Source organism: Rhinoderma darwinii, chromosome 1 (assembly GCF_050947455.1).
Source record: "Rhinoderma darwinii isolate aRhiDar2 chromosome 1, aRhiDar2.hap1, whole genome shotgun sequence".
NCBI lineage: Eukaryota > Metazoa > Chordata > Amphibia > Anura > Rhinodermatidae > Rhinoderma > Rhinoderma darwinii.
The window spans coordinates 170,797,903-170,822,076 of NC_134687.1; the positions used below are offsets into that span (position 1 = coordinate 170,797,903).

The following is a 24,174-nucleotide window of genomic DNA, read 5'->3' on the forward strand; positions in this document are numbered from 1 at the left end:
CTAGCTAGGCTTTGGTCTCATGCCAAGACTGCTTTAAAATATTCACACAATATTGCTGAAATGCCTCTTTGGTCTCATCCAGGGCTGTCTCGTTTTTGGGGTCTGCATGATTCAGATTTTTGGATAGCCTTGGGAGTGACAGACCTGCAGAATCTGATTGATGAAGAGGGTCATACGTTGTCTGCCAGAGAGATTCAGGATACCTTCCAGGTGCCTGATAGACACATTTAGGTGTATACAAATTCGGCCTGCCTTGCATTCTCAGTTTAGGGAAGATAAAGGGCCTATTTCTTCATTACCGCTTATAGGAATTCTTCGAACTAAGGGACCGAGGGGGATGGTGTCGGTTCTCTATACTTACCTACTGTCTCGGAGGGTCGCTCACGCTGAGTTTTCGGTAGAGGTCGGGTGGAGGGGTCTTATCCCTTCATTATCCACTGAGGATTGGGAGGAAGCTGTGCAGTCGCATCTCTGGGTCTCGCCCGCGGCAAATAATAAAATGACGCAATTGTACATCATACACAGATGTTATATTACTCCAACTAGGCTATTTCGCATGGGACGAGCATCCAGCTCACGATGCCCTAGATGCTCGCAAGACCAGGCTGGTTTTGATCACATGATGTGGCAGTGCCCAGTCATAGCACATTTTTGGAGGGAGGTAATTCATCTGCTTTCCTCGATTATGGACTGTATGGTCCCATGTGAACCCGGACTATGCTTATTGGAGCTGATGCCCACCGGGGTCTGGTCGCACTATGAGGGAGTTTTCCTACGTGAAGTCTTGTTCTTAGCTAGAAAAGCGATAGCCATTCGATGGATGGGGGATATCTCTCCAGAGCTCTCCCAGTGGAAGAAGCTAGTTAACTCTATACTCCCGTATGAGAATGTGGTGTATAAACACAGAGGATGTCAACATAAGTTCATTAGGGTTTGGGAATGGTGGTGTTCTTCACCTCGTACCTCTTTCAGCGTGGGCGACCTTAGAGCTTCCTTGCCGCACAGCGTTGTGGGGATTGATTGACCTCCACCTGGCTAATCTCTAACACACTTTCTTCTTTGACCTGGGTAATGTTATGTGAATGGAATATGGTTTTCTTATTTGCCAGCTTATCCGTGTGTCTCTGCCCCGCCTGCGTGCGGTGTCATTATGGGTCTAATGTGACCACTTTCTATGTATTCTATGGGACATCATTGCTTACCATGTGAATTCGTCTTATGCAGGAATGTTAATGTTATTATTTTTGTTCCTATCAATGGTTTCTGTATGTATAACTACAATAAACCGAGTTTAAAAAATATACAGTTAAAATTTATTTTATGGATTCTTAACATTCTGATTCGACAAAACCAGAGGAATTGAGACGTCATAAAACGTAATCAGTAGGAATTAAAATTAAGTTTGACGTTTTTATTTCGTACAGTTATGCCACTATGCTGTGATAAGAAATATATCACGCACACATTCCATAGGTCACAGTAGGATAAAACTGAAATGGGTTCGATAGCTGCCAGTCAAAAGGTGCTTTGCTAGCTGCTAACATCAGCTAACACAATAAATGTTCAGTTGACCAAGGTGCCTATTAATTCCTTTCAGGGAGAGGTGGGGGTAGCAGGATAGCTCTGGCATTGCTTATCTCAAGGTGAAAAATATTCTAATTTCACAACTGCAGTTATCAACAATGTATCAGTGTAGATTAGAGCTATCAGTCTGAAGTCCAGAACTGGAGAGATTTCTGATGCTGCTGTTTTTAGGCCACAGAGGATTATTGGGGTTTTAACACCATTGAAAGGGATGGCATATCACTAGCATATGTCTTCACTTCCTGATTGGTCAAAGTCCAACTACCGGGCCCCTCACCGATCCTGAGAATGAAAGGGCCACAGTGCTTCATGAGCCTTCACAGTGTTTCCTATACATCGACGCTCCAGTCCATTAAAAGGGAGCAGTGTTGCAGTTCCCTGTACAGCGGGTGCACAAGAACAGTGCTATGCAGGGAAAAAATAGGTCAGATCCCTACCAATCATAATGTTATGACATATCCTGAGATGAGAATACCCTCCTAACTACACTGATACATTGTAACATGCTCTCAGCTGCACATTTCATCCTCTGAATATAAACAACAAATTTTTTCATAATTGCTTGCAAACAGAGAACATGAAAATATCCAGGGATTCAGGCAAAATGTATTTCGGAAAGTTCCTGTAAAGGATCTGCCAGGCACAACTTCTGTGTATACGCCCATAGGTAATCAGTCTGCACCTGAGTCTATGTCTCTGAGACTGACTCCATCTTCCACCACTCAGGATGGCAGGCTTAGGAGTGGGAGAGCCTATCGCAGCCTGGCCAGACGGAGCTAGCTCCCGCCCTCTGTCTATTTATACCTGCCTTTCCTGTTCCTCCTTTGCTTGTGATTCTTCTCGTGTGGTTTCCTGGCCCAGCTACAGCTTCTGACTATTTGATCCTGCTCCATACTGACCCTGGCTTACTGACTACTCTCCTGCTCTGCGTTTTTGGTACCTCGTTCACTCCTGGTTTGACTCGGCTCGTTCACCACTCTTGTTGCTCACGGTGTTGCCGTGGGCAACTGCCCCATTTCCCTTAGCTTTGTGTACCCTTGTCTGTTTGTCTCGTGCACTTACTGAGCGTAGGGACCACCGCCCAGTTGTACCCCGTCGCCTAGGGCGGGTCGTTGCAAGTAGGCAGGGACAGAGTGGTGGGTAGATTAGGGCTCACTTGTCCGTTTCCCTTCCCCCATCATTACAGTTCCATAAATTTTCAATAATTAAAAATGAAAAACTCCTTGAATTTTTAATAGGTCATTATTACATTTAGGCTTTATTCAGACGAACGGGAAATACGCGCGTGCAACGCGCGTGATTTTTACGCGCGTTGCACGGACTTATATTAGTCTATGGGGCCGTGCAGACATTTGCGTGAGTTTTGCGCTGCGTTGGTCCATTGCAAAAAACTCACGACATGTCCGTTGATTCAGCGTTTTCAACGCATCACGCACCCATTGAAGTCAATGGGTGCGCGAAAACCACGCATGCCGCACGGAAGCACTTCCGTGCGAACTGCGTGATTCGCGCAACAGCTGTCAAAAGGATGAATGTAAACAGAAAAGCACCACGTGCTTTTCTGTTTACAAACATCCAAACGGAGTGTCTTTGAGAAGAGCGAACCCGGACAACCGAACCGAACTTCACCGGAGATAGTCACTGTCCAGGGTGCTGAAAGAGTTAAACTGTTTCAGCACCCTGGACAGTGACTTCCGATCACAATATACATGAACGTGTTAAAAAAAAAAAAAAGTTCTAACTTACCGATAACTCCCGGCTTCTTCCTCCAGTCTGACCTCCCGGGATGACAATTCAGTCCAAGTGACAGCTGCAGCCAATCACAGGCCAAGCACAGGCTGCAGCGGTCACATGGACTGCCGCGTCATCCAGGGAGGTGGGGCCAGATGTCAAGAGAGGCGCGTCACCAAGGACGCGTCACCAAGGCAACGGCCGGGACGTTCTCGGTAAGTACGAACCTCTTTTTTTTTTTTAACAGGTTGCTAGATATGGTGTTCGGAATTCACTGTCGAGGGTGCTGAAAGAGTTACTGCCGATCAGTTAGCTCTTTCAGCACCTTGGACAGTGACGGGCGCCGGCTAGCCTCATCTCTATGATGGCGGCTGCGCGAAAATCACGCAGCCGCGCATCATACACGGATGACACACGGAGCTGGCAAGTGATTTTTGCGCGCGCAAAAACGCCACGTTCGTGTGAATCCAGCCTTATAGCAATTATATGACATCATTAGCAATTAAAGCCTGTTGAATAAAGACACCACATATGTAAAATATATGTATGTAAAATATAGCAAAATTCACTGTAACTACCTCTAGGTTTACTTTTTTATTGGCACGCCATGGAAATCGTCACTCGACTATGTTCAGAAAAGCATTTCAGAAAATAGCTCGTTGTCAAGGCATAACCAACTGCAGACACTTAAAAAGATAAGGAGCTTGACAGTGTTTTTTCCTTGTCCCCAAGCCCCTTTACTCTTGAGCCTTACAGTAAAAACATGGGTTGTAACGATGAGTACTCCAGTATTGTTACTCCAGTAAAGTCATGCACCGTATCTGCACCATAATAATTAATGGGGTTTTTTTCTTTCTCTTTTCGAGACATAACAAGAAGTGGAATTTGTTATTGTCAATTCCAGTGTTAATAACCTGATGTGACAACGTACAGGAGCAAAATCTATGTAGCATTTTCCAAGTCTCTAATATATGAGAATTCTCGGAGGATAACAAGGTCTTATGAACAGCTGTTGGAAATAATTATTGAGGATGCTGTGATGTCACTTCCAGACTGACTCATGAAGATGAGTGAAGATCTGGCAGGACAAATATAAAACATGAAATATTAGTGCTGAGCTTAAAAGCAAAATTAATTTTACAGGATATTAATTTCATTTCATTTTTACCATAAATGTCACTATGAGAATGCATTCTCACCTGCTGTTTTGATGTAGTTTTTTTATATAGTTTTTTATATAGTCCAAATTAGGAGTGGACTAAAGAAGAATAGGAAATATTCTATTCTCTTATATACTTCCCCTCACTTTACAATCCACTCCTGGAAATGGCTTTAAAAACTGCAATAAAAATGTATGCGAGAATGCACCCTTGTCCACACAGTGCAGATTTGTTGCGGATTTTCCATGTATTTTTTAAGCCAAAACAGAAGAAATATATTTAACCCCTTCCCGCCGCAGCCATTTTTCGAATTTTCATTTTTGTTTTTTCTTCCCCACCTTCCAAAAGCCGTAACTTTTTTTATTTTTCCATCAATATTGCCCTATGAGGGCTTGTTTTTTGTGAGACGAGTTGTAGATTTTCACCGCACCATTTATTGTACCATATAATGTAGTGAGAAATTGGAAAGAAAATATTTATGTGGGGGAATAGGAAAAAAACAGTGACACCTCAATCTTTTGGGTGGTTTTGTTTTTACGGTGTTCACCGTGCGGTACAAATGGCATGTTAACTTCATTCTGCGGGTCAATACGATTACAGCGATACCAAATTTATATTGTTTTTTTTATGTTTTACAACATTTACAATGAAAAAACTGATTGTTAAAAATAAAATTTGAGTTTTGTCGCCATATTCTGAGAGCCATAACTTTTTCATTTTTCTGTCGATATAGCGGTTTAGCGATTTAGTTTCTATTGGTACCATTTTGGGGTAGATCAGACTTTTTGATCACTTTTTATTTCATTTTTTGTGGGAGATGAAGCGACCACAATACAGCAATTCTGACGGTTTGAATGAATTATTTTTTTTACAGCGTTCATCGTGCGGACTAAATCATTATACAGGGTGGGCCATTTATATGGATACACCTAAATAAAATGGGAATGGTTGGTGATATTAACTTCCTGTTTGTGGCACATTAGTATATGGGAGGGTGGAAACTTTTCAAGCTGGGTGTTGACCATGGCGGCCATTTTGAAGTTGGCCATTTTGTATCCAACTTTAGTTTTTTCAATGGGAAGAGGGTCATGTGACACATCAAACTTATCGAGAATTTCACAAGAAAAACAATGGTGTGCTTGGTTTTAACGTTACTTTATTCTTTCATGAGTTATTTACAAGTTTCTGACCACTTATAAAATGTGTTCAAAGTGCTGCCCATTGTGTTGGATTGTCAATGCAACCCTCTTCTCCCACTCTTCACACACTGATAGCAACACCGCAGAAGAAATGCTAGCACAGGCTTCCAGTATCCGTAGTTTCAGTTGCTGCACATCTCGTATCTTCACAGCATAGACAATTGCCTTCAGATGACCCCAAAGATAAAAGTCTAAGGGGGTCAGATCGGGAGACCTAGGGGGCCATTCAACTGGCCCACGATGACCAATCCACTTTCCAGGAAACTGTTCATCTAGGAATACTCGGACCTGACACCCATAATGTGGTGGTGCACCATCTTGCTGGAAAAACTCAGGGAACGTGCCAGCTTCAGTGCATAAAGAGGGAAACACATCATCATGTAGCAATTTCAGATATCCCGTGGCCTTGAGGTTTCCATTGATGAAGAATGGCCCCACTATCTTTGTACCCCATATACCACACCATACCCTCAATTTTTGTGTTCCAACAGTCTTGGAGGGATCTATCCAATATGGGTTAGTGTCAGACCAATAGCGGTGGTTTTGTTTGTTAACTTCACCATTCACATAAAAGTTTGCCTCATCACTGAACAAAATGTTCTGTGTAAACTGAGGGTCCTGTTCCAATTTTTGTTTTGCCCATTCTGCAAATTCAGTGCGCCGATCTGGGTCATCCTCGTTGAGATGCTACAGCAGCTGGAGTTTGTAAGGGTGCCATTTGTGAGTAGCTAATATCCGCCGAAGGGATGTTCGACTGATGCCACTCTCCAGGGACATGCGGCGAGTGCTACGCTGTGGGCTCTTGCTGAATGAAGCTAGGACAGCCACTGATGTTTCTTCATTAGTGACAGTTTTCATGCGTCCACATTTGGGCAAATCCAACACTGAACCAGTTTCACGAAACTTGGCAAGCAGTTTGCAAACTGTAGCATGGGAGATGGGTGGTCTCGTATGGTGTCTTGCATTGAAATCTGCTGCAATGACCTGGGTACTGCGTTCACCAGACATCAACACAATTTCTATCCGCTCCTCACGTGTTAACCTCTGCGACATGTCAATGGCTGTAAACAAAGAGAAGCTTGTAAATAACTCATGAAAGAATAAAGTAACGTTAAAACCAAGCACACCATTGTTTTTCTTGTGAAATTCTCGATAAGTTTGATGTGTCACATGACCCTCTTCCCATTGAAAAAACTAAAGTTGGATACAAAATGGCCGACTTCAAAATGGCCGCCATGGTCAATACCCAGCTTGAAAAGTTTCCCCCCTCCCATATACTAATGTGCCACAAACAGGAAGTTAATATCACCAGCCATTCCCATTTTATTTAGGTGTATCCATATAAATGGCCCACCCTGTATATTGTAATAGTTCAGACTTTTACGGACGCGTCAATACCAGTTACATTCATTTTTTATTTTTTTTACATTGTGCTTGAGGGAAAACAGGCAAAGCAGGATTTTTTTATTTTTCTTCTTTTTTTTTTTTTTTTAAACCATATTTTACTGTTTTGTACTTGTCCCCCTAGAGGACTTAAACCAGCGATCGCGTGTTACAGTAGCAGCAAAGTGGATTCTTTTTTAACAAGTCTCATCCAAACGCTGGGGAAAAAATCAGCAGAGAAAACTTTCATAAATTGACCTGTGATGCATTTTTTGTAATACGCAGCATGTCAACTTCTGATGTGGAATCTTGCATTTTTGTTGTGGATGCTCACAAATTGTTAAATATTATTTCTGTTTAAAATAGAAAAAAATTACATACTCACCTCCCATGGCGTTGCCAAAGCAATGGCTCCTCGTCTCCTCGACTGTTTTCCGTTCTGTTGGTCTCCTGTGCTGACACTGCGTCCCATGTGAATGTTGCAGCCAATCACAGGCTGCAGCGGTCACATAGGACACAGCGTCATTACAGGAGGCCAGCTGCAGAGACCAGACATGAGCAGCAGGGTCAGGTCACCATAGCAACGCCACGGGTGGGGAGTATGGCCTTTTTTTTGCATCTGCTTTCTGCAACGGCCATTCCGATCAAATATCTGCACCTTATGAAACACAAATTGGAGTGGACTTTCGGCCTGGCATTCCCTGTGAGTTTTTGCGGAATGAGCATTCTGCGGATTCGAAAGTCCGCAGCACGCTCTGATTTCCGGGTGGAAATTTGTTTAAATCTCACCCACATGGCTGATAGTATAATCTGCTGCAGATTTTCTGCGTGCAAATTCACGTATAAAATCTGCAGCTTTTCCATCTAGTGTGCAGGTTGAATTCTCATGAGACTAAGGGCTCATGCACACGACCGTAGCCATGTGCACGGCCGTGATTTTCGGGTCGGCCGGCAGCAGACTGTCAGCCGCGAGCCGCCCGCAAATCGCGGGCCATGCACATGGCCGAGAGCATTATATTCAATGAGCCCGGACCGCAGAAGACGGCCGTAATAAGACATGTCCGTTCTTTCTGCGGTGCGGGCTCCTGTGCCATGCATGGACCGTAAAAACTACAGTCGTGTGCATGGCCCCATAGAAATGAAAGGGGCCACAATTCTCCCGTGCATTTTCGGGGGAATTGCGGCCGCAAAAGCACGTTTGTGTGCATGGGGCCTAAATTACTCTATTAACAATAATAACAATTAGAATAATCTTTATTTATATAATGCCAATATATTCTACAGCACTTTACAATTTGGAGGGTACCTGCACAGACCATATCAGACATTACATAGTGACAAAACGAATTAACAATTCAAACAAGAAGAGGGGGGGCCATGCTCGCAAGAGCTTACAATCTATGAGGAAATAGAGGAGACACAAAATGTAAAAGTGCTTGTTCAGTACAATGGTCCAGCCTTCTTTTATACACATGAGGTAGTACACATAAAGCTGCATGAGCCGGGTTACCGGACAGTATTTGTGTATGACAGACACACTGTCACCCTTCAGGACCGAGCCTATTTTTGCCTTTAAGAAGCAGCCCTATTTTTCAAATCTGACGTGTCACTTTATGTGGTAATAATTTTTTAATTCTTTTACTTCCAAGTGATTCTGAGATTTCTCGTGACATATTGTACTTTATCTTAGTGGTAAATTTTGGTCAATATGTTTACTCCTTATTTATAAACAAAATCTGAAATTTTGGAAAGGTTATAAGGTTTAAAAATTTACTAACAGTTTTTCAAATATTTAACAAAATTTGCAAAACCAATTTTTTTAGGTACTACTTCAATTTTAAAGTAGCTTTAAGGGGCCTATATAAAATAAACCCCTCAAATCACCCCATTTTAAAAACTGCACCCCTCAAAGTATTCAAAACCGCATTTAGGAAGTTTGTTAACCATTTAGGTGTTTCACAATAATTAAAGCAAACTGGAGGTGAAATTTACAAATTCATTTTTTTTTGCAGATATTCACCTTTAATCCATTTAGGGTATTTCAGTAACACAGCAGGTATTTATTTATATGTGGCCCTAGTATGGTTTTGACGTACCAAAACATAAAAAATACCCCAGTTTAGAAACTACACGCCCCAAGGAATTTGTCTAGGGGTGTAGTGAGTACAGATTTTCATATAATTTATTAGAATTGGGCCGTTAAAATTAAACATTTTTTTTTCCAATACTATGTAGATTTAGCTCAAAATTCTTAATTTCACAAGGAATTAAGGAGAAAAAGAAGCACAAAAATTGCTAGCCAATTTTTCCTGAGTATGGCAATACCCTATATGTGGTCATTACCTGCTCTTTGGATACATGGCAGGCTCAGAAGGGAATGAGCGCCGTTTTGCTTTTGGAGAGCAGATTTTGCTGGAATGGTTTTCTGATGCCATGGTGCATATGCAAAGTCCCTGAGAGACCAGTACAGTAGAAACCCCCAAAAAAGGAGTGCAATTTGTTTTTTGTTGTGCAGATTTTACTGGAATGGTTTTTGGACACTATGTTGCATTGCGCTGGGGTAGCAGTGCAGTTGAAATCCCCAATAAGTGACCTAATTTTGGAAACTACACTCCTCAAGGAATTTATCTAGAGGTGTAGTGAGAATTTTGATCACACGTGTTTTGCAGAAATTATTGCACAATGAATGTTGAAGAGTGAAAATTAAAATGTTTCCACAGATATGACATTTTAGTGCCGAATATGCTAGATCCACCTTGTGCCACTGTGAAAAGACAACTCTTTCATTATTATGCTGTGTTTACAAACATCCTACACATGGTCCTAATCTTTTGCCTGGACATAAGACAAATGTCACGACTCTGGGGGTATGTGGACCCACTAGACCACCCTGACGTTGCGGAGTAGCAGCTGACCAAGCTACAGTCAATGAAAGTCTATAGAATTAGAATACCTGTATAAAAGTTCTGACAGACACGTGGCGAAGCAGACACTTTGGCTTAGCAGATGACACTTGGCGTGGCTGATGACATGTGGCACAAGGATGAACTCGACTCCAACACTAGACTTCGCTCAGGAACAAACACAATTAGTAGATACGGGATACAGAAACACTGGGAACAGGATACAACTAAGGGACTATTTGCTAAACGAACATGGGTAGACACAACAACGCTCAGGCAAGAAGGATGATGGCAGATTACTTTTTATAGTTCCTGGTTTGCTGGGATAGGATGGGGGAGATTTACCTGGTGCACCCTAGCAGCAGCAGAGGACAGTACAGTGTGTCGGCGTCTCAGAGGGGGGACGACGACGACATGAGCTCGTGGGCCTTGGGTCGCGGCCATTGGCGGGTGAGTATTTCCGGCCATTACAGTACCCTCCCCTTACTCCCCCTCTTCTTAGGTCCAGAGTGTGAGAGAAAATTCCTGATAAGAGCTGGGGGCACTATTCCTGGTGCACGCTGGCCCTTTAAGAAATGGCCGGAGCACGCGTGCACACCCTAGGCAGGCAGTGTGTCCTAGGGAAGGAGGCAGAGGGCGGCGGTGGTGAGTATACACAGGCTGATGGCCGCCGGAGTGGAGGAGGTCTGCAGCCGTCGGCGCTACAATAGGTCATCTTATCAACAACTAAAAATTGGGTAATTCTGCAATAACCCTTTCAAAAACAAATTAACATCTCGTTTTAGCTGGGCACCATTAACATGTCAGATCCTTGACCACCAAAGGATCCTCCTACCCTCTGGTAGTCCAGACATGCTCTGGTTGAGACTAAAAGGGGTGGTTCAACTAGGACAACAGCTTTCTTGTTGCAGTTCCCTTAATGGTGAGCTAATTGCTGAGGGCCAGGTTGCTGGAACTCCAGTGATCAGTTGTTATCACCATGGGACCTGAAGGCATTTTCATATTTTCCCTACAGCAATTTAGTGTTACATGGTTCCAAGTGGGAGTGGTCCTGCCAAGTCCTCCAGTCCTAGAGCTCTTTCGAGGAGAAGAAGGTCCTAAGTATTCACAGCAAAACTGTAGGCATTTTTATATATATATATATATATATATATATATATATATATATATATATATTACACCTTTTTTATTTTAGTGGTGCGGCTTTGTTTTTAGGTATACTTAGGAAGATGACTCCCAGGTAAAAATCTTCTATCACAAAAGAAGCTATAGATTTATTTCTTAAGTAAGGGAGTAAATATTATTTCCCGATATTTATTTTTTTAGTATGGGAGTACATATTCTCTCCTGATATTTTTTTTTGTATGGGAGTACATATCTCCTGATATTTTTTTTAGTATGGGAGTACATATTATCTGCTGATCTGAAGATGATCTTAAAGACATTAAGAAATGCAGATAAATAATTCATGACATATTGATTTTTGTCTTTACTCTTGCCAGATGATGGGAAATATTATTTAGTTGCTATATTTATTTGATGACATGACCTTGACCTCTAATTGAATCACTTGATTGTTTTTTCTGGACTTGCACAGGAACCTAACAATGATTTGTGTCCTGCCAAAATGATTACAGACCAACTGTGCCATAATGACATAGTCACAGGCTTCTAACAGACCTGGACATGGATCATTACTAAATTGTACCAATTGTCTCATTTAATCTCTGTCAAAAGGCATACATGTTTTTGTCAATAGAATCTAATACAAGAAAGCTAGAAATATTATCACAATTACAGCTCACAATCTATAATTTCTTAATAAAGATATATGTATGTCTGCTTCAAGTTCAGATGCAAAGCTTTATTTTTATATGTGCAAACTAGGCCTACGTAGAGCCTTTATGCATATTATGCATATCTATGTCAAGGGCAATTGGAAAATATAAGGTTTTTTTCCCATCTAAGACATTTATAGAATATCGACGGGATATATCATAAATATCTGTTTGATGGGGGTCCCCTGACCCATGTGCCACCTGGTGCATCCAGAAAGAGAATAACCCCCACCAGACGTGGATATCCTGTGGACATACCTTAAATATCCTTAACCCTTTAGGACAGTGCCAACCAGGGGCGTAACTAGGAAAGACTGGGCCCCATAGCAAACTTTTGACTGGGCCCCCCCCTCCCCTGGGTGTCACACAACCCTCCCCCCCCCTTGGCGATAGTGCCTTTTTTACAGCCCCCCCCTGTAGATAACGCCATACAGCCCCCTGTAGATAACGCCATACAGCCCCCCCTGTAGATAACGCCATACAGCCCCCCCTGTAGATAGCGCCATACAGCCCCCTCTGTAGATAATGCCATACAGTCCCCCCTGTAGATAAGGCCATATAGCCCCCCCTGTAGATAACGCCATACATCCCCCTGTAAATAACGCCATACAGCCCCCTCTGTAGATAGCGCCATACACCCCCCCTGTAAATAACGCCATACAGCCCCCTCTGTAGATAACGCCATAGAGCCCCCCCTGTAGATAACGCCATACAGCCCCCCTGTAGATAACGCCATAGAGCCCCCCCTGTAGATAACGCCATACAGCCCCCTCTGTAGATAGTGCCATATATCCCCCCTGTAGATAACGCCATACAGCCCCCTCTGTAGATAACGCCATACAGCCCCCCCTGTAGATAACGCCATACAGCCTCCTTTGTAGATATCTACAGGGGGGGCTGTATGGCGTCATCTACAGAGGGGGCTGTATGGCGTCATCTACAGAGGGGGCTGTATGTTGTCATCTACAGAGGGGGCTGTATGGCGTCATCTACAGAGGGGGCTGTATGGCGTCATCTACAGAGGGGGCTGTATGGCGTCATCTACAGAGGGGGCTGTATGGCGTCATCTACAGAGGGGGCTGTATGGCGTCATCTACAGAGGGGGCTGTATGGCGTCATCTACAGAGGGGGCTGTATGGCGTCACCTACAGGGGGGTCTGTATGGCGTCACCTACAGGGGGGGCTGTATGGCATCACCTACAGGGGGGGGCTGTATGGCGTTCCCTACAGGGGGGGGCTGTATGGCGTACTCTACAGGGGGGACTGTATGGCGTTCCCTACAGGGGGGACTGTATGACGTTAGCGCCATACTGTCCCCCCTGTAGATAACGCCATACAGTCCCCCCTGTAGATAACGCCATACAGCCCCCCTGTAGATAACGCCATACAGCCCCCCCTGTAGATAGCGCCATACAGCCCCCTCTGTAGATAATGCCATACAGTCCCCCCTGTAGATAAGGCCATACAGTCCCCCCTGTAGGTAACGCCATACATTGTATGGCTGTATGGCGTTACCTACAGGGGGGACTGTATGGCGTTATCTACAGGGGGGACTGTATGGCGCTAACGGCATACAGTCCCCCCTGTAGGGAACGCAATACAGTCCCCCCTGTAGGGTACGCCATACAGCCCCCCCCTGTAGGGTACGCCATACAGCCCCCCCCCCGTAGGGTACGCCATACAGCCCCCCCCTGTAGGGTACGCCATACAGCCCCCCCCTGTAGGGAACGCCATACAGCCCCCCCCCTGTAGGGAACACCATACAGCCCCCCCCTGTAGGGAACGCCATACAGCCCCCCCCTGCAGGGAACACCATACAGACCCCCCCTGTAGGGAAAGCCATACAGCCCCCCCCCTGCAGGGAACACCATACAGACCCCCCCTGTAGGGAACGCCATACAGCGTCCCCAACCCCACAAAAAAATCCCGAAGTTCTCCATGACTAACCTCTGACTTCCGGGGTCTGCGCAGCTCAATAGAAATGAAAGGAGCGCGGGTCACGCATGCGCACAAGCGCGCCCGGCGCTCCATTCATTTCTACGGAGCTACCGACACAGACCCCGGAAGTCCGAGGTTTGTGATGGAGAACTTCAGGGGACTTTCAGTCCCCCGTTCTCCCTATCAATGCCAGCGATCACACATGTATCCCCTATCCTGTGGATAGGGGATACATGTCTTTTGTTTAATGGCAGAGCGGGGAGATACCTCCCTGCTCTGCCGTAGTGTTAAGTGGCGTCCCGCTGTAGCAGCCATAGCGGCTGCTAGCGGAGCTTCCGGCCATGGTGGGGGCCCGTGCCGGCGGGTGACACGGGCCCCCTCATGCCACGGGCCCCGTAGCAGCCACTATGGCTGCTACGGCGGTAGTTACGCCACTGGTGCCAACTATAAATTCATTCTTATTTATACTAGTGGCTTTCTGTGAGTCTTCTCCACTAGGTGTATTTAGAGAATTTTGAGCCTCATATTCCACATATTCATATGTAATAAAATTTAGTAAACGGATCATAAAGTTTTATTTAACCCTTTCACGACCAATGACGAAAATGAACGTCATGGTCGGCTACTAGTTCCCGCACCATGACGTTCATTATCATCAGTATTTCAAACTGTCACTCTGTGTAAACACAGAGTGACAGGCGCGCGCTGACCGCTGTCCTAGACAGCTGTCACATCAGTCTCGCCGGACAGCGGACCATCGCCGCTGCTTTCTGCAATTAACCCCTTAAGTGCGGCGACGGATTGCCGTCGCCGTATTTAAGTGGTTTGAAGCACATCGGCAGCCCCCACGAAGTGATCGTGGGGGCTACCGATGCTTGTCGTGGCAATCAGAGGTCAGACAATGACCTCCGGGTTGCCATGTATGGAAGCCTCGGAGGACCAGCCTCCGGCCGGTCCTCCTCGGCTTCCTGTCAGAGTGACAGTTGCGTCACAATAACAGTTAGGAGTACATTACACTACGTGTGTAGTGTAATGTACTCTAGCAGCGATCAAAGCTGCAAGTCTAAATGTTCCCTAGTGGGACAAGTAAAAAAAGTAAAAATAAGTAATAAATGTTTTTTAAAAAAAAGTGTAAAAATGAGTTTATAAGTTATATAAACACAAAATGCTTTTTTTTCCTATAATAAGACTTTTATTATAGAAAAAAAATGAACACGTTTAAAAAATTACGCATATTTGGTATCACCGCGTTCGTAACGACCCCAACTATAAAACTGTATTATTATTTTTCTCACACGATGAACACCCCAAAAAAAATCAATAAAAAACTACGACAGAATCGCATTTTTTTTGGTCACCACCGCTCCCTAAATAAAGAATAAAAAGTGATCAAAAAGTCGCATGTATCCGAAAATAGAACCGATAAAAACTTCAATCCGTCCTGCAAAAAACAAGCCCTTACACAGCTTTTTTTACTAAAAAGTAAAAAAATTATGGCTCTCAGAATATGGTGACACAGAAATTGTTTTTTTTTATAAATAAGTGATTTTATTGTGCAAACGCTAAAAAAAAAGGACCAAACCTATATACATATGGTATCGCCGTAATCGTACCAACTCGCAGAATAAAGTAAAAATTTCACTTATAGCGTACGGTGAACGCAGCAAAAAGAAAACCTAAAAAACTGTGTCAGAATTCCTGTTTTTTTGTCAGGATTGCAAAAAAATGTAATAAAGTGATCAAAAAAAAAATCGCATGTACCCCAAAATGGTACCAATGAAAACGACAGATTGTCCCGCAACAAATAAGCCCTCACACAGCTCCGGTGGTGAAAAAATAAAAAAGTTCTGGCTCTCAGAATATGGTGATGCAAAATGTGCAGAGTGTTCAAAAAGCAGATAAGATCGGGTGCCATTTATCAGTGCGACACCGGCCACAAATCTATGAATTATTATTTATTTACCGCATTATTATACCTTCTTATTTTGCCCTGATGTATTCCGCACAGATTACATATGCCCCCACATTATAAACTGAAATACCAGTGAAACCCCAAACAGAACAACTACCAAGCTACAGCTGCGCCCCAAAAGCAAAATGGCGCTCCCTCCCTTCTGAGCCCTGCAGCGTGCCCAAGCAGCAGTTTGCGCCCACACATATGGCATCACCATACCTGAGAGAACCCGCTTAAAGTTTTATGAGGTATTTGTCTTCTGTGGCACAAACTGGGCACAACATATTATGCACTAAAATGGCATATCAGTGGAAAATTGCAATTTTCACTTTGAACCATCCGCTGTGCACTAACCCCTTTGCGCACTATGACTTAATTGCCCATCATGGTGCGGGGGTTGATGTCTGGAGCGGGCTCACATGCTGAGCCCGCTCCATACGCTGCGGTTGTAAGCTTTGTATTACAGCTAACACCCGGGACTAACGGACAGGTACAGCGATCGCTCTGTTACAGGAGTCTGTAAAAATAACAATATACCGCAATACATTAGTATTGCAGTGTGTTGTACCAGTGATCCAATGATCGCTGGATCAAGTCCCCTAAGTTTTGGTCCCTCCAGTGCATTGCAAATGCGACATGGCACCAAAAACCATTCCAGCAAAATCAGAATTCCAAATGGCGCTCCTTCCCTTCTGAGCCCTGCTGTGGGTCCAAACAGCAGTTTATTACCACATATGGGTTATTTTCGTAATCGGGAGACATTGCTTTACAAATGTTGGGGTGCATTTTCTTCGTTATTCCTTGCAAATATTAAAAATTTCTATGTTTCAGAAAAAAAAGTACATTTTAATTTTTACAGACTAATTCCAATATATTTAGCAAAAAACCTGTGTGGTCAAAATGCTAACTATACCCCTAGATAAATACCTTAAGGGTTGTAGTTTTCGAAATGGGGTCGTTTGAAAACAAGAGAAAGAGGGTGATAGATTTTGGGGTGTGTTTCTTCATTTTCATGTTCGCTTTACAAAGAAATCGGTCTTCAAACTAATACTTTTATGAAAAAAGTGAAAATTTATTTTTTTTCACCTGTTATGCATTAAATTTAGCAAAAAACTGTGGGGTCAAAATACTTACTATACACCTAAATAATTACATTATTGGGTCTAGTTTTCTAAATGGGGTAGTTTATGGGGAGTTTCTATCGTTCTGGCAGCTCAAAGCCTCTCCAAATGTACAGTGGGGCCTAAAACATTTTCAAGCAAAATATGAGTCCTGAAAGCCTCCGGGTGCTCCCTTCCTTTTGGGCCCTGACGTGTGTCCAGGCAGCGCATTAGGGTCACAATGTGCATATTTTTGAAAACAGGAGAAACAGGGTGATAGATTTTGGGGTGTGTTTCTTCATTCTCATGGTCGCTTTACAAAGAAATCGGTCTTCAAACTGATACTTTTATGAAAAAAAGTGAAATTATTTTTTTTTTCACCTGCTATGTATTAAATTTAGCAAAAAACTGTGGGGTCAAAATACTTATTATACCCCTAGATAAATACTTTAAGAGGTCTAGTTTTCTAAATGGGGTCATTTGTGGGGGTTTCCATCACTCTGAGACCTATGAGCCTCTGAAAACCTGGCTTGGTGCAGGAAAACAAAATGTACTTCAAAATTTATAAAATTATTATTCAATTTGTAAGTCCTCTAAATTGCTGAAACTTTATTTTATTTTTTCAAAAGTGCTGCCAAAATAGAGTAAAGAGATGGAAACATATATTTAATTAAAAAAATTGTACAGTATGTGTGTACATATGTGACATATTGCAGTTAAAAATAGGGAAAAATGGTATATTATTGCATGTCACTTTCATAACTTACAGGTTGTACAACTGCTGGTACTCATCAATCCCTAGAATGAAGGGCCTACAGCACTAGTAAAGCACATTGGCTCATTAAAATTTTTTGCACAATGTCACACCTGACCTGGTTTTGTACACCTATGGCAACTCAGCGCCATATACTTAAATGGAGTTGAGTTGCTGTTCTAATCACCTTATTTCTAGGCATCGGTGTAGGTCCCAGAGGTCAGACCCCCATGGTTAGTAAGTGATGGCATAATCTAGAGATCTGGTGGGAAAGCTCCTTTAGATATCCTATGCTCAATGCAGAAAAAAATATAATACATGCATATAATACAAACATTTATGTTACGGCTTCTCTACTGATTTCAGTTGATTTAATTTTTTTTTTTATTTCCAAAAATCAATACATATATATATCCATCTTCACATAACAAAACTTTATAAATATTCATTATTTAAAAAAAATAAAATAAGGAAAAGCAAATAAGAAAAAGAGAAACTGTCAAAGAAAAAAATGCGTACACAATCCGTTCGATCTTGTGATTCAGATTTTTAGGTATTATGTTCAGTATTTACTGTTAGACTGGTTCCAGAAGTGGACGATATGGCTATTTTACCAATATCAGCTGCTATTTATTTTTCTAATTCTTTTCCCTCATCTGTAAGGTAGTTTTACTTCAGAAACTAACGGACTCTAAGGCCTAATTCACACGAGCGTATTTCATGCCCGTGTTACGCGCGTGAAAATAACGCACGTCACACGGACCTATGCAAGTCAATGGGGCCATTCAGACATTCCGTGTTTTTCACGCAGCGTGTGTCCGCTGCGTGAAACTTACTGCATGTCCTATACTTGTGCGTTTTTTGCGCATCATGCACCCATTGAAGTCAATGGGTGCGTGAAAATCACAGACAGCACACGGACACACATCCGTGTGCTGTGCGTGATTCACGCAACAGATGCTAAAGAAATGATGAAAAATAGAAAAACACCTCCTTCAGTTTATTTTTCTGACGTGAAACGCGTGACATACTGATGACATACGCGTGTAAAAAACGCAGACACGCACCATACACTGATGTCACACGGAACTGCAACGCAGGAAAAACGCTGCGTTTTTTACGCGCGCAAAACGGACACGTTCGTGTGAATAAGGCCTTAGGCTGTTTCTAATTCTTAGCTATCAATATTTGAAAATTTAAAACAAAATAAAACAAAGGGACCAGAACTCCAGATGGAAGCGCTTCGCTGACAAGCATTAATACAAACAAACCCTGAACTTGTAGTAGAGTATAATCCAAAGCATTGGCATAACGTTTTTTTAATTATTTCCCCAAAAAATTGTAACGCTAGAGCCCTCCTACCATATATGTATTGAGTCAGAATCTAGGTTCCTACATCTCCAACAGTATTCAGTCCACTTTACAATTTTCTTCATCGTTTGTGGTTTTAAATACCAATTATAAAAAAAAATGTTCCTACTTGGCTCAAAATATCTGCTTTTTATGGACATCTGTGTTATAATGTTAAAACCTCTGTTCTTTTGATTAAAGTCTTTCAAGTCTCTTTTGCTAGCTATCAGTCATGGAATACACTATACTATTAAGACTTTATAGTAAGTCAAGATACCTCCTGATTTCTTTTCAGGATTGGAAAAGTAAGGCCAGATTGGATTTCTCTGTATAATCTGTTCTTTTATTTCTTGAACATAATATTGTATGCTTATAAAATTACTTGCTTTGTATAGAGAAAGTTTTCCTAATTTCGTCAAAACTAGTAAGTCATTAATAATATGTACTAAATCTTTGATACTGCATGATATCCAGGATGATAAGTATAATGCCTCCATAGCTGTGACACAGTATAATTCCCCCATAGCTGCGACACAGTATAATGCCTCCATAGCTGCGACACAGTATAATGACCCAATAGCTGCAACACAGTATAATGCCCCCATAGCTGCGACACAGTATAATGCCCCCATAGCTGCTACAAAGTATAATGGCTCCATAACTGCGACACAGTATAATGCTCCCATAGCTGCTACACAGTATAATGCCCCCATAGCTGCGACACAGTATAATGCCCCCATAGCTGCTACAAAGTATAATGGCTCAATAGCTGTGACACAGTATAATGCTCCCATAGCTGCTACACAGTATAATGCCCCCATAGCTGCGACACAGTATAATGCTCCCATAGCTGCTACACAGTATAATGCCCCCATAGCTGCGACACAGTATAATGCCTCCATAGCTGCTACACAGTATAATGCCTCCATAGCTGCGACACAGTATAATGTCCCCATAGCTGCAACACAGTATAATGTCCCCATAGCTGCAACACAGTATAATGCCTCCATAGCTGCGACACAGTATAATGTCCCCATAGCTGCAACACAGTATAATGCCCCCATAGCTGCGACACAGTATAACGCCCCCATAGCTGCTACAAAGTATAACGGCTCCATAGCTGCGACACAGTATAAAGCTCCCATAACTGCTACACAGTATAATGCCTCCATAGCTGCGACACAGTATAATTCCCCCATAGCTGCGACACAGTATAATTCCCCCATAGCTGCTACACAGTATAATGCCCCCATAGCTGCGACACAGTATAATGCCCCACAGCTGTGACACAGTATAATGCCTCCATAGCTGTGACACAGTATAATGCCTCCATAGCTGTGACACAGTATAATGCCTCCATAGCTGTGACATAGTATAATGCCCCATAGCTGTGACACAGTATAATGCCCCATAGCTGTGACACAGTATAATACCCCATAGCTGTGACACAGTATAATGCCTCCATAACTGCTACACAGTATAATACCCCCATATGTACGTACCTAATAAATAAAAAAACATAATTACTTACCTATCCCGGTTCCCACAACGGTGGGGGATGCTTCTCCTCCTCTGCACTGGCCCGTGAGTGACTCCGTGCAGACAGGCGCGATGACGTCACTACATCGCGCCTGCCTGCACCGAGTCGCTCACGGCAGAGTGAATGCTGGAGCGAGGCTCAAGCATTCAACCAAACTGAATCTGCGTCCTGCGGACGCAGATTCAGTTGGAAGCGGGACAGCGCAGCAGCGCAGCAGCGCAGCAGCGCAGCAGCGCAGCAGCTAGCAGTGCTGCATCGTTTTTTAAGATTGTGTGCGGTTCGGGCGGCGATGGGAGCCTCGGGCCCCGGGTGGCCGCCCGAACCGCCCATATTATAATACGCCATTGGTTATCATAAAGGCTGAAGTATATAATAATCCTCTTCCTTAATTTTTATTTTCTGTATTGGTCTAAAAGTTTTTGGACATTTTCCACTTTATTATATATTTCTGTTACTTATATAGCACTAACATATGTCCTTACTTACTGTCCTCATTAGGGCTCACAATCTAAATACCCGATCAGTATGTTTTTGGGAGGAAACCCACGGAGATATACAAACTCCATGCAGATCTTAGTCTTATTTGAATACTTGCATGTACAGGGACATGATCAGACCATGTCACCATGTTAAAAAGTTGTAAATGTCAAACATCGTACAAGTTCTGGTTCTTAATTATCTTTCTAAATTTTCAACTGTCATTTCTTGAGGACAGATATATGCAATCACTCTCTGGTATCAAGACTTTATTCTAATTTCCTTGTCTACCTCGTTTATATTGGACATTATATTTTTCAAAATTATCTGTTTTATATTTGGGGGAAGTGCACTATAAAACTATAGTAAGTTTTATATTATTTAAATAGAATATTACAATAGTATACCACCCTTCTTTATCTGTTACAAGTGTGGAGAGGTCAAAATTTAGAGATTTATTCGCCAGAATGTCAGTCCCTGCTTTTTTTGTTTTGGCACATGAAAACGAAAAGTATAAGAAAATGTTTTGTGCCTAATACTAAAAGTAACTTTCTCCAATAAATGGGTTTCTTTGATGCATGCTATGTTTGTTGTTGAAGTCTAGGTCGAGCCATAAACAATTTCTTTCAAAAGTGCTACTAGGAGCCTTATAGTGGTTATCCAGGATTTAACAATTGATAGCCTATCCTTAGAATATGCCATCGATAATAGATTGGTGGGGGTCCGACTTTCGGCACCCCCGCCAATCAACTATTTGAAGTGGCAGCAGCGCTTGTGCAAGTGCTGCAGCCTCTTCATTGTTTTCATAGGGTTTAAGGCTGTTCGTACTTGCACACGCTGTTACTTTCGCAGCGGCTGTGCATGGTTATGTAGCATTGTCCCGTTCAAGTGAATGGGACAACGCTGCAATACAAACAGCCTGAAACTTGATGTAAACAATGAAGAGTCTGCTGCCACTTTAAACAGCTGATCGGCAGGGGTGCTGAGAGTCAGACCCCCCACAATCTAATATTGATGGTCTATACTAAGGATAGGCCATCAATTTTGAAATCCTGGATAAACCCTTTAATGTTCAATGATTTAAATGTAAACATCTATTTTATGGCCTAGGCTTCTTATATTTGGTCATCAAGTTCAGTTTATCTTTCATATTACTCAAAAGGACCAATAAATATTCAATCAAATATTTTGCACACCACTCCTTAATTCCGCCACGAGTAATTAAGGGCCTGCTTGAAAGGAAAAAAAGTATAGAAAAAAATACAGACAGAAATATGAGCCTATTTCTGAGGCTTTGCAGCAGAAAGACCACGAGTGATCACTTCGGCTCAAAGAGCTGAGGTTGTCCAAACTAAACTTTTAAAACGTCCTTTCTAATGCGTGGATCTTCTATAGTACAGCTTGGTTTTTTAAAATTCATTATTATATATTTTTTTCTGTGTTTTTATTATTATTTCCAGGGCAGCCACTCCATTTGGAGGATTTGAAAATGCATCCAAGATGATCACTTTCAAGATCCCAGAATTTGACCTGCCTTCTATGAACAACCTTATATTCGACATGTCTATAGATCCTCTCAGGACCAGAAAGTCCTTTAACAGAACACCTCAAGGATGGACATCTGAAAACCCCCATATTATAGTCTCTTCTGACATCATCTTCAATCCTGATGTCCCAGAATCTGATGATCTATAAATCTTATAAGTAAAATCTAAAGAGGAAAATGTTTTACTCCCATGTACAGTAGTTTAGTTGTGGATGATCAGTATTGTATGTTGTTTCTGAATTATATTTTGTAACCTTATGCTAAGCAGGTATACCTGCTTTTAAGAATGTATCATGTTTTATTTTTGTAACTGGTATGTTCAGATTATTTTAGTACTATATTGATCAGCTATTGCCTGATTCCTCACTTGTTAAAATGTAATCAATAAAACAACAACAGTGAGTTCACTACGGTATGAGTCCAGTCTTTCATTTAACCCCTTCCCTCTTTGGCCACTTTTGACCTTCCTGACAGAGCCTCATTTTTCAAATCTGACATGTTTCACTTTATGTAGTAATAACTCCGGAAAGCTTTTACCTATCCAAGCGATTCTGATACTGTTTTCTTGTGACACATTGGACTTTATGTTACTGGCAAAATTTTCTCGATACATTCAGTATTTAATTGTGAAAAACACCAAAATTTATCGAAAAATTGCGAATATTACAATTTTTCTAAATTTAAATGTATCTGCTTGTAAAACAGGCAGTTATACCACACAAAATTGTTGCTAATTAACATCCGCCATATGTCTACTTTAGTTTGGCATTGTTTTTTGAACATCCTTTTATTTTTCTAGGATGGTACAAGGCTTAGAACTTTAGTAGCAAATTCTCACATTTTCAAGAAAATTTCAAAAGGCTATTTTTACAGGGGCCAGTTCAGTTCCGAAGTGGCTTTGAGGGCCTTATATATTAGAAAACCCCCAATAAGTCACCCCATTATAAAAACTGCACCCCTCAAGTATTCAAAACAGCATTTAGAAAGTTTCTTAACCCTTTAGACGTTTCACAGGAATTAAAGCAATGTAGTGGTGAAATTTACAAATTTCATTTTTTTTTTTGCAGAAATTCATTTTAATCCATTTTTTTGGAACACAAAGTTTTACCAGAGAAATGCAACTCAATATTTATTGCCCAGGTTCTGCAGTTTTAGGAAATATCCCACATGTGGCTCTAGTGTCCTAATGGACTGAAGCACAGGATTCAGAAGCAAAGGAGCACCTAGAGGATTTTGGGGCCTCCTTTTTATTAGAATATATTTTAGGAACCATGTCAGGTTTGAAGGGCTCTTGCGGTGCCAAAACAGTAGCAGCCCCCCACAAGTGACCCCATTTTGGAAACTACACCCCTTGAGGAAATTATCTAGGGGTATAGTGAGCATTTTGACACCACAGGTTTTTTGCATAAATTATTGGAAGTAGGCTGTGAAAATGAAAATCTACATTTTTGCAAAGAAAATGTAGGTTTAGCTATTTTTTTTTCATTCCCACAAGGACTAAAGAAGAAAAAGCACCACAACATTTGTAGAGCAGTTTCTCCTGATTAAAACAATACCCCACATGTTGTCATAAATGGCTGTTTAGACACGCGGCAGGGCTTAGAATGGAAAGAGCGCCATTTGGCTTTTGGAGCTCAAATTTAGCAGGAATGGTTTGAAGAGGCCATGTTGCATTTGCAAAGCCCCTGAGGGGACAAAACAGTGCAAAAACCCCCCC

At 42.2% G+C, this 24,174-nt stretch overlaps 1 protein-coding gene across 1 annotated transcript in view; it reads left to right on the forward strand.

Moving 5' to 3' along the window:
- Positions 1 to 22,867, forward strand: part of MYOZ2 (myozenin 2) — a 109,090-nt gene extending 86,223 nt beyond the window's left edge. The window contains exon 6 of the mRNA XM_075849745.1: positions 22,372 to 22,867. Within this exon, the coding sequence (XP_075705860.1) occupies positions 22,372 to 22,606 (235 nt within the window). The 3' untranslated portion in view covers positions 22,607 to 22,867. The remainder of the gene's footprint in view (positions 1 to 22,371) is intronic.
- Positions 22,868 to 24,174: the final 1,307 nt, after the last annotated feature.